The sequence below is a fragment of the Amblyomma maculatum genome, chromosome 10 (assembly GCF_055883805.1).
Source record: "Amblyomma maculatum isolate TAMU_Amacu chromosome 10, ASM5588380v1, whole genome shotgun sequence".
Taxonomy (NCBI): domain Eukaryota; kingdom Metazoa; phylum Arthropoda; class Arachnida; order Ixodida; family Ixodidae; genus Amblyomma; species Amblyomma maculatum.
This window is the reverse complement of record NC_139353.1, coordinates 159,468,920-159,480,981: the sequence shown is the minus strand read 5'-3', so window position 1 is coordinate 159,480,981 and position 12,062 is coordinate 159,468,920. Positions and strand designations below refer to the sequence as shown.

Here is a 12,062-nt window from a genome sequence, read left to right as displayed (position 1 = left end):
GATACAAAAGGAAACAAAGGTCACAACTGCCCAGTTACAATAGATAAATATATGAAATGGAAAAAGGATAAAGAAAGAGAGAAAAAGCAAAAGAATAGCACAAAAAGATAAAGAAGTCCAGGAAAGAAGGAAGCAGAGAAGAAAATGTCCGTGGGTAGCCAGAAACTGCAGAAGAAGAGAGAACAGAAATATAAAAATTGTGCATTAAGGATTAGCCAATTCGCAAAAAAATATAACATTAAAATGAATATGCGAAACACACTTCAGCCTAGAAAAAATAAATATATGTATATAAAGCGGTTACAAAAGTCTGCAATGAAATGAGAAAAAATAGTATTGAAAAACGTCGCGTTTTTTGCACTGCCCCAAGCTCTCACTAAATGTCCTGCAGAAGGCGACAATAGGCGCAGCCAATAGCCCCCCCCCCCCCCCCCCCCCTTTGCACTGCCACAAAGCCGGGGTTGTGGCAGTGCATGCCACAACCCCGGTGGGCTGGGAATAATCTTGGAACCAGGTCTTTAATTAAATCAAATAAAAATACAACATTCAAAACCCACACTCCCTCCACTCGCCGGTCCCCAAACCCTCTCACACGGCGCCTGTCTTCCCTCCCCCTTCCCGGCGTGTTTGCGACGCGACCTTACAGCTGGAATTAAGGAACGCCGCGGGGAGTCAGGGACCAGGTCAACCAGCCGTCTCGTTCGGAAAAGGGGGGAGGGGGGCGTACCGTCCCATAGAAGTGTACCGTCGCCGTTGCTCGCACCCGATGCGTCGCTCCGGGGGGGGGGGGGGGGGCTATTGGCCGCGCCTATTGTCGCCTTCTGCAGGACATTTAGTGAGCGCTTGGGGCAGTGCAAACGGCTTCATTAGCGGCGTCTCCCTGCACCGTTGTTTGGCGCCACAACGGGCGATCGCTGTGGGAGTCGGCCGTAAAGGGTTTCGCAGAAGCCTGCTGCTGTTGTTCCCGGGCCGATAAGGGTGCGTCTGGATGGATGGATGTAATATAGGAGCATCCTTTTGGAACGGGTGCTAGCAGTAGCTATCATGCTCATTTTTGTCCCAATATCTTATTTATTGTTATATTGGTTACCTATACCATCATTCTCTCTATTAAATTTGTTATTTATTAAATTTATGCCGTTGTTTCCTCGCGACGCATGGCGACGAAGGGACGAAACAAACCAAGCCTCCTGTGTGCCCCACGCGGGGCACAGCCAGCGCCCGAGTAGAGGGGAGAAAAGGAAAAAAAAGGCAGCGCTAACTTCTCGGCTTCGGTGCGCGGGGGTCTGACCGCCAGCTCGACTCCACGCGTGATTCGCTTTTCACAGCGGCCTTACAGCTACCATCGGTAATCTATAAAGGGTGTTTTCGGGAAGGCTAAGTAACTTTTAGAAATAGTCGGTACACAATACAAAATAAATATTTCCCTGAACACACACCCTGCCCCGGCCCATATATTATCATGCAAAACTTATCTAATTTTTATGTAATTAACAAATACCCAAAATAAATTTTTGTATTATTATGGTGTGTGCTCAGTCGCAATGTTAAAGGGACACTAAAGAGAGAAAGGAAGTGGGTTTGCATCGATAGAATGCCAGTTCCTGATTACAAAAAGATTACTCTTACTGAAAACAGAGCTGTTATAAGGTAGTAAAGAAGAATAACAGAAATACAGGTATCGCCACCACAGCCAAACGGCCGAGGCTCGCAACTACAAATCACGTGACGCGCTAGGGATCCCGGAGGCTGACAAATGCGAATTATGTTGCATGTTTGAATGCGGTAGTACGTTTTTTTCTCAAACATGATAACACGCTTTTATCATACGTAAACGACGGCGAAAAGACAACGTGAACGTTGCAAGGCAAATACAAAAATATACTTGGAGGCGCCACAGGCGCCCACTTCAGTTTTGGTTATGTTTCGGCTCAGGCATTTTGTGCGGACTCGGATAGTTTGTTAGAACCTGCAGCGCCTGAATTACGAGCTTGGAGCAGCAGATGCGCCTTGATGGTTCCCATTTGAGCATTCGGAGGCACAAGCGAGCGAAACACCGGCCCATCATTCCTTGCCGGTTGCCCGGTTGTTTTGGCTGCCTCTTCCGCGTCCGCCTCATCCATCAGATGCTCGAAAAAAATCTTCGCTGTTCCCAGGTCCAGCGATGCTCGCGTAGCTGCGAGAACACTGCCCTTCTTCGTGGCCAAAACGACGGCATGCACCACAACGCGGAACCTTACACTCTCGGCGAATGTGGCCGGTACTTCGACACCGGAGACATAACGGAGGCCTTCCAGGTACTACGGCGAGCGCAAACTCACCGCCGACGTTCAGCTGGTGCGGCAAGTCGTCCAGTTTTACCCCCACTTTCATCTTCAAGGTGACAATCCTGCTAGTTGAACCCTTATCCGATATGCCATGCACGCGCTAGCGCTCCCTGGCCACTTCGGAAACCTTTCCATACGGCGCGAAGGCCACACGCACATCTTCATCCGGAACGTTGTGAAGCAACCAGTGGAGCTTCAGCCTCACATCCTGGTTAGCGGGATCAATAACGAGGCAGCGACGTTGCTTCACACACAACTCACCCACTCCAGCAATCTTCTTCACAGCATTCGCGTCTTTCATAGTGATGGCCCAGACGTGGCTAATGCGATACACCCCCATGGCGAAAACGTCAGGGAGCAGCGAACGCTGAGCCAACGCGTCTCGGAAATCTTCCACCCGGTACGGGCGGGCCCTGATATCCGCGTGCAAAAAAACTGTGTTTAACACAAAACGCCCTGTTGGAAGACTTGGCAGAACAACTTGGTAGTCATTATCCTGTTCCATAGCCCTGTTACCGCGGCCCGACATGGCCGCTGAAGCCGCTCCTGCGGAGCCCTGCATCCTGCGTCCGTTCACTGGCGTGGCCGGAAGCAGAATCCCGCTCGGCTACGCCGCGCCACACGAACCTTGGAAATATTTCTAGTTTTTATGTCATGGCCCCATTTACAATAAAGTGTTTCTGCTGCTGGTCTAAAAATTACATCTTCTTGATCATCGGCGCATGCTGCCTGCTCTCACGTCTTGCAACTAATGTTCTGGATGCCTATGCGCACTATATTGTGCACTGGATCCATTTTAACATGTTGAATTTCACAGCGCTGGCAAATGTAGTGGCGCCGGCACTTCGGTAGTGTTCTGCTACCGTGGACGTAATTTTCGCTGAACACGGAGCTGTAGCACAAACCTTGAAGGAAAAATGTGCGACGAAGCTTCAAAACTGACAAGCGCAGCAGCGAGGACACTATTTTTCTGGTAACTAAATCTTATTTGTATGTAAACATGTCAGGAAGCGTTGCGATGACCGAGGGCTCGGTTTGTTTATACACAGTGCAAGAAGGAGCCCAAAAGCTTGAGAAACATGTAAAGTATTGTGCATTACAAGCGCTCTATGTTTTTTTTTCTTCCTTGATGGGCCCATCGCTCGTTAAATTACTCTCTTCATCGTTTTATTTATTTCGGCTGAGGCCGTCATTGCGAGTACGCTGTTGTCATGTTGGCCCTTGAGGGATGCGACGCCGCGGGCCGCGTCGGCTCGCTAGATATCACGGAGTCTCCGCTTACGTCATAGTGTGCGTCACTCTACTCCAACTACGTAGTCGGAGGGCACAGTTTGAATTCGACCGGCGGGAACAAGAAAAAACCTCACCTTCTTATCGCAATATATCAGCAATTATTCGATTTTTTGCTGCCGGATATGCGGCGACAGTGTCACCAAATGTAGTTTATTAGATTTTCATACCATCTTTGGCTGTCTTTAGTGTCGCTTTAAGTTTGATGTTATTAACTATACGATGCCATATCAGTTTTTGAAAAAAGAAAATTTCATTTTCTTAAGGCCTGCAGCGCGAGTAAATGCAATGCTTTTTTCAGCACGCAACCGAAACTGACCACACGAGGAGCGGCAAAGTATCGGGCAAACTCAACATCCTATGGAGGTGCCTCATAATTAATGCAGCCCCAATTTGAAGCGCGTGTCCTAATTTCCGGGGCCAGGGAGCCTGAGCTCTAAACCTAGACCGCGACCGGGGTCATCGTTTGCTTCGGCGCTGGACAAAAAAAGAAAAAATAATAATCATCATCGGCTATTGGAACGCCGATTTTGACAGGCCTTGATAAGCGCTGGTTTCGTACTCTGCAGTTAGATTACATCTGGAAGGAGCTTTTTATCTTTTTAATTTCGTCGCTAGCTTTGTAAACGAACCCGGCACGCACCTGTGATAGCGAGTAGATTGCTTTTGAACGTTAAACAGTACTGGCATATCGGCATGCATCGCGTTTTTTTCTGTCATGTTGAAAGTTTTGTTTTCACGTGTCCACTGTAAATGTATTTCGTGATGAATACTCGGATTACCTAGTAGGTCATGTTGTTTTTCTTCGACGCCCAATGCATTGGTTGAAAAAGGTGCTGTATAAAAGGGCCGAAGACAAAATGCGGCCCGGCTCCTTCATATTGTAGCCTGAAATCACACTTTTTTTGTAGATGACCAGCGGTAGCTCAGCGGCAAATTCAGAGACGGCGTCTTTTTGAACGCAGTCGGCGTACTTTACACATTGACGCTTCCGTCGATGAAGTAAAAACCGACAATACAGTCATCATAAATGCCAGAACAAACATTTGGGCACCATATTATTGGTGCTTGTGCTGACGTATAGACAATGCGAATTCTTGTAGCGCCAATAAAGGGTATTGTGCAAATTTACATTCTCGTGCCTGCAAAAGTGCTCCTCATCTATCCAAAGCAATTCTGCAGAAATTCCGAATCCTAGTTACATTTAATTAGGCACCATGTGCAAACATTAAGCCGCTTCTCAGTCATTCACCGTCAGATCCATTTGAAGACACATATATGGCTTGCAGCTGTGCGTTGAAAAAGGCGGAGCAGGCCGATTCCGTACGCATTGGCAATTTACCTGACACTTGGTCCCGGTGGCCTGACAGCAATGTTCCGAGCACGTCAATGTCAAGGTCGCCAATTCCACCCTACGGTCTTTTCTTTTTCTGAACATTGACTGATACAGTAGTATTAAATCAATAAAATATTGATATGAACGCAGGAAAAGTCGGCAAACGACGACCTGGATGTTGGGCAACATGCACTATGAATGCCAGCTCCGCGTTCATTTGCGCGTTGACATAAGCAATCACAATATCCCCTTATAGGCAAAGAGTATCGGAGTTGCGCTGGTACGGCCATTTCCGCGATTCACGTGAAGCGGCGTGACGTCTTAATCCTAGGTCGCACATCCCATTCAAGGGATTTGGAAAACTGACACTGCACAGGACTTGCCACGCGCAAACCTGCAAAACAGGCACCTTGAATGCAAACGTCTACGCTTTTTGAGAAACTGTTGCTTACATATGCCAACACAGCGCCAAGAATAATTGTTTGATAGCATACAGCCCTCGGGGTAGAGCACCCGCCTCGCCTTTGGGAGGTGGTGGGTTCAACTCCCACTGCCGGCCGGACACCCACCGGTTTTCTGAAATGGGTACAAGGCATTACCCGGCCTGGTGCTTGGCTTCTCTGGGTCTTTGGCTTGGGAAAGGAGCCTACGGCCTCAAATCCCAACTGAAAAAAGTGTGCTTTCTACTGATTGGTACGAGTAAGGAATCAGCCACTTGCAAGAAGAACTACCGGAGCAAGTTCACAAAATGTGTTTCCGCAGTTATTTATGAAATTCCTCTGTCATACGGTCGTTCCTACATAGGCCAGACTGGCCGTTGTTTTAATGAACGCGCCTTGGAACATAGGCGACCCATAAGCAGCGGCACTGGCAGCAATCTGCCCTTGCATTGTAAGAGCTGCGACACCAAACATTGTTCTCCTTTCCTGGAAAAAACAAAGCTCCTTTCTAAGGTTAAAATAAAAACCGAAACAGAAGTTATCGAGGCTTTTTTCATCTCAAAAATGGGCGATAAGTCCGTTAGCCCGCCTTCTTTATGTCTTTGAAGGCAAGATAATAACTTTTTAGATGGTCACATCCGAGCTTTCCATGGGTCGTAACCACACGTGGTCTTGACACTGTCAATGCCGTGCGCACGTTGCTTTTCTTGTCTGTTCGTTTTTTTTGTGATAACCTTTATAAGAATTCTGCTTTCGCTAAATAAAGTCAGTTGGAAGTCAGCGCTTTGTGTGTATTCGTGCCTTCTTGTCCCGTTTCCTTCGCGCAGTTCTGCTTTGTTATAACCATGAACCGACTAGCCCAACATCACGTCTTGCTGGATTACATTTCTTCTACTCTGGGCTCTACCACTACCACTCCTCCTATCAACAAGGGACAAACGGCAGCCACCTATGTCAACCTCATTGCTCTGCCAACATGCCAGTCACGAGTCTTGGGCTACTAATTGAAGCGAAAGATTGTGCCACCCGAAATTCAGAGGCTCTTTGGCAATCCAGGCTCCCTCCTCGGAACATGTTCGCCGAATATGAAAGATTATGAAATCGGAAGCCTAGAGGAGAGTCAGGCATTTCACGCACTGGCTGAAGGTTATCATCTTTGAAGGATCGGACGGATGGGTTGCGGCCAGGCATCTTCAAGAATATCTTCGACTCGCTGCGCAAACGACAGAGTTCCTATGGCAGAGGATGCGCCTCTCTCTTACTGCACCTCGACGCCCATCATCTACAGAGAACACTGTCACTGTCCTGGGAAACGTTATCCTCCCTGGGCCTGTAAAGTAAACTCTACAGAAGGGGCCGAAGTTCTGCTTCGAACCACCGTTTGGACGTTCAGAGCTTCTTGCCACAGTGCTACGCGTCGGTTCTCACGACTCTGATCAGACGAGGGAAAGTGTCGTGAGTGACAGCGTGGACTGCCTTCTACGCAATGTAAATCCCCTTTCTTCTACAAAAGCCCCGATGGAGAAAACTGTCTCATATCTTAAAGACCACGGACTGTCTATTGGAGAAGCTGACAAGGAGGGCGGCTTCGTCGTCATGCCGCATGGTATGTTTGAAGAAAAGGCCCGAGATGCAGTGCTAAAGAATTTTAAACCTGTGGATTTCCGTGCTTCGACCCAACGGAATCTAGTCACCAAGCTGCTGAACAAGATGAATCTGGGCGCTGTAAAAAACTCGGTGTCAAAAGCAGACAAAGATTCTCTGGACATTTTCTTCACTGGCAAAACGCACAAGCTGGACTGTCCGCTACGTTCGATAGTGTCCGGGAGAGACAGTTGGGAGCGTTCTGTCAGCTCCTTCCTTAAATGCCACCTCAACCAAGTTCTGGGACATGATCCGTTCCTCATGCGTGGCTCCAAGGACCTGGTACTGGCTCTGGAACAGGGAATGCCTTCCGCTTCCACAGCTATTTCTGTTGATGTACAAGGTCTTTTTTATTCTGTACCGCATGAGGAAATGTACTCTGCTGTTAGGGATTGTATTGAAGAGTATGGTGAACTAGGTTTCCGTAGTATGGCTGGCATCAGTACTGAGAATTTTTTAGAGCTTTTACAGTTTTACTTGAGTTCCACAGCCACCTTTTACGACGAACGCTTTTATGTTCGAAAGTCCGGAATTTGCATTGGGTCTTCAGTGGCTCCAGTGCTGTGTGACGTTTTTATGACTTTTTTAGACAGACGCCTAGAAAAAGAGCTTTCAAAGCACCCTGTACCACGTGTATTTCGTTATGTCGATGCCTTTCTAGTGTTTTTAGACAATTCTTCTAAGTATGACCTTGACAGCGCTGCCACTAACATTATTAACGCCTTCTCCTCAGAGGGGCAAGGCTCGATCTTTATTCATGAATTGACAAGGGACAACCGTATTCAGTTTTAGACATAAATCTCCTCTTCACTGCTGACCACGTTTGCTGCTCGTATAGCCCAAGGTCTAACAAAAGTCTTCTACACTTTAAAAGCCCTCATTTAAAACTAGTAAAACGTGGCATCATCATGTCTGCCTGCCTATCTACCCTGCAGAAATCCTGTACCCACACCATTTCATCCAGTTTTCAGTGTCAAGTTGATCGCCTTCTTTCTGCTGGCTATTCTCTTCATCTCCTCCTCAGCACCTGCGAAAGCCTGCTTCAAAGGTTAAAATCGTCACCTGAACAAGAAAAAGGATGCTCGGAATCCAAGCCACCATTTGTCATGCCGTATTTTCATTGCCTTTCCCATATCAAGAAGGTAGCGGAAATGTATGGGATTCGCGTTGTTTTTTCGGCGCCCTGCAAACTGAAAAAAGTGTGCCCTCTACTGACTGGTACGAGAAAGAAATCAACCACTTGCAAGAAGAATCACCTGAGCAAATTCACAAAATGGGTTTTCGCAGTTATTTATGAAACTCCTCTCTCATGCGGTCGTTCCTACATAGGCCAGACTGGCCGTTGTTTTCATGAACGCGTCTCGGAACATAGGCGATCCATCAGCAGCGGCACTGGCAGCAATCTGCCCTTGCATTGTAAGAGCTGCGACACCAAAAATTGTTCTCGTTTCCTGGCAAAAACAAAGTTCCTTTCTAATGCTAAAACAAAAACCGAAAGAAGTTATCGAGGATTTTTTCATCTCAAAATTGGGCGATAAGTGCGTTAGCGCGCCTTCTTTATCTTTTTCAAGGCAAGAGATTAACTTCTCATATGGTCACATCCGAGCTTTCCATGGGTCGTAACCACACGTGTCTTGTTGACACTGTCATTGCCGTGCGCACGTTGCTTTTTCTTCTCTGTTAGTTTTTTTTTTTTGTGATAACCTTTATAAGCATTCTGCTTTCGCTAAATAAAGTCAGTTGGAAGTCTGCGCTTTGTTTGTATTCGTGCCTTCTTGTCCCGTTTCCTTCGCGCACTTCTGTTTTGTTATAACTTCTTGTGGTCTCTGTAATTCCCCTTTCCGATTGCATCTACGTCCTTCACAGTGCCAGAGGTAAAAAACACAGTATAAATTACCTTTCATTTTTGTTCCCGTTAGTGCTTTTTCCTGTCCACTTCCGTATTCCCTGTTTGCTGAAGAAGGAATTAATAATAGGCTATTGCTTCCTGTGAAATAAACTAATAACTTCATCCTATTGCTATTAGAGCTAATGTCATAGTCCCGCACTGGCTGGTCTCTAGCGTCTTTTTTTGCCTAACTTGGTGTTGAAGTAGGGGTCATAGATCTCATACGCTATAGACGCAAAATTTTGTTTGTTTACCTGTACTTCAAGCAGTTAATTTTTTACATTGCTAAGTTTGAATTCCCTTAATTTATATTGCTTACTGCTCCATTGTTACACTGTGCACTTTCATGCAATCCGTTTCAGTGTTGATTGAATCTTGCGTTTTATTTACCCATGCTTTTGAGCAACAAAGGAACCTTTCGCTCCCAACAAAGCGGCCAAACAGGCAACTGGAACAACATTGAGGTGTTCTTTCAGACCACCAATATTCTTCAAGAGGAGCCCATAAATGGCGTCTAGAATCCGTGTTAGCGGCTATTCCTAATTATTCGAGTAACCCCACCTAATTCATCACTGCCTCCAATAACACTCCAGCTCTGAGGAGCTAAGAATAGAGTAAAACAGCGCTAGGAAAGAATTGTGAGCAAAGCTGGTATTATGTTGGGTTTCTTCGGCCAAGAACAGATTGAGCGGATTGTGCAAAAGAATGAATGACGATGGACATAGGAAAGGTGGTTGCCAAAAAAATCACAAGACGAAGTTTGTGTACTCTTGCGCCGGTATTGTGTACAAGGTCCACAAGTGGTGTGGCCATTTCTACATCGGCAAGACAGGCCGTTACATCAACGATGGACTACGAGAACATGCTAAAGATATATAAAACAAGTGACCGAGAAACCCTCTTGCGATCCATTGCACAGAATGTAAAGACTGGGAAGCGCATCTCAAGGATACCACTATCATCGCCAGATACAAAGATGAAACCTCCAGTCTTATCTCCGACGCTTCCTATATAGAATAGTTAGGAGGCACCTACACCAGCAGTCCATCGAGAACGTTATACCCTAAGGAACATAACTATCTGAATCAGTGACCATGAATTTTTCTATGTGGTAATGTGGTTGGGCGCATTCCTTTTTGTGTCTTTTTGTATTTCTCTCATGGTTTTTTTTTCTTTATATTGCTGCTTACCGGTAACGATAAATCATTTGGTTGCTAGTCAGCGCATGTATCTATCATTCACGTGTCCCGTCTTTCCTAGCGCTGTTTTTCTCGATTCTTAAACATGTACCAACCAGCCCGTATTTTGCCCTCTTCCGAAGAGCTTGAATATTTTTCAAGCTCTTCAGAGCTGAAATGTTATTGGATGACTGGCAGATATCTGGCACGGAAGAAACTATATTTTTAAAGCTGAGCTGACAACTGTTGTAAAAAAAGAATAATTTTCCTATGACGCATAAAATCATCTTTGATATTTATTCGATGACTGACACACCCAAATGGTTTTTGCAGGTTCAGAAAACCCGGGAAAGCACCAGGAGTTGCGAATGAGCACCATAGAAGTACTCTCCCAACCCCAAGCTTCTTCCTTAATGTGGTCTGGTAGGCAGCTTTAGTTCCTCACTTGCATGCATGTGCCATTTCAGCACCTCTTATAACTGATTTAATATAAGACTTCTTTAAAAACAAGGTGCTTCCTGTCTGGAAATGCTAGGGTATAATAACTATTTTCTAGGCGTGCCACATCAGTGAAGCCAAGCACCACTCCAGGGAAAAAATTTTAATAATTATGTCATGTCTGGTTACCAGGCATGGGCATTTTGGAGAGAATTGCTCATATCCCGCACCCTAGGCCGATGCCAAACCAGCAAGACTCCTTGAAAATGGAATCTAGCTATTATCTTTCTAACAGTACAAGTTCTGGAAAACTTTTATCGTTTGGAAAACATTTATTTAAATTTCCTGCAAATTGGCAGAATTCTCGATTTGTATACAATGTACAAGCAACTATAAATCAGGTCATAACACAGGCCGAAAATGAAGTGGCGACGAGTAGTCGCTACGCTTAATGTCCTTGAAGATATTGCGGAGGTCTAATATAAAAATAGGTCACAGAGACTCCTACTTTATTGTGTGGTACTAACTCGTATCTAAATGTTGTCCGTACGTTCTTTCAAACTTTCGGGGCAGGAACAAAGTATGTGGAGATTTTGACGCCAATTTTCAAATTTTGTCTTTCTTGCAGTTCTCACCAATCCAGCCTGTCTTTTGCCCCCCGCGCGTGGGATGTGTTCCGGCTTCATTCCACGATTCTACTATGATGCCAGCAGAAGAATGTGCCAAGCATTTGCCTACGGTGGCTGTGGAGGAAACGCCAACAACTTCGCAAGCCTAAGCCAGTGCTATCAAGACTGCTGTCCCAGACAGAACATTCTGCCTCGCTCCTGATTCATGAGCTCCCATGGAGAAAGTGTTGGATTTGTGCATTGACGTTTATTTTTATCTGTCCTCCTGTCCATCAAACGAAGAAGTTTAAGAGACAGACTTCGCGTATATCATCAAATAATTTAATGCAGAAACCGATTAGTAGTGAACTGCAGACTCTTCGCAGCGCTAAGGCTGCATGCTGCATCACAGTAATATTTAAGTGCGAAATTTGGAGATGTCAATAAATGTGTGTTTCTGTGTATCTCCTTTCATAGCATATAATAAAAAACAAAAGCCTTGTAGGGAGTAAAAGACGGTTCTTTACTCTCCAGCTCTAAAGAGAAGAAGCCTACGGTAAAAGTTATTTTGCCGCTTCAAGAGATTGACTTTTATGACTATACCCTAATAAGGGTTCCCTAAATAAAAGCAAAGATGCTCATTTTTCCTTTAAGTTAGCCATTTTCACCATGTTACGCCAGTACCAAATTGCATTCTTTTTCAAGTAGCCTCCTAGTGGTGGTATGAAGAAAGGCTTTAAAGTACGCATCCAACAAAACGCCAATTGGGGTGACATTATACTTCAATGTTTGAGGCGAGATTATTCCCCTTCACACCTTACAATTTCTAGAAATGCCTTAATCCCAAAAGGTAATTATTTGCTGAAATGGCGATTACGGCATATGGACGGGACTATGGCGCAAACACACCAAA

General features: G+C 45.6%; 1 protein-coding gene across 1 annotated transcript in view; it reads left to right on the top strand.

The window, feature by feature from the left end:
* LOC146177781 (kunitz-type serine protease inhibitor 6-like) overlaps positions 1-11,693 on the top strand; it is a 52,299-nt gene extending 40,606 nt beyond the window's left edge. The window contains exons 3-4 of the mRNA XM_084580582.1: positions 10,437-10,526; positions 11,170-11,693. Coding sequence (XP_084436708.1) covers positions 10,437-10,526; positions 11,170-11,372 — 293 coding nt within the window. The 3' untranslated portion in view covers positions 11,373-11,693. The remainder of the gene's footprint in view (positions 1-10,436; positions 10,527-11,169) is intronic.
* Positions 11,694-12,062: the final 369 nt, after the last annotated feature.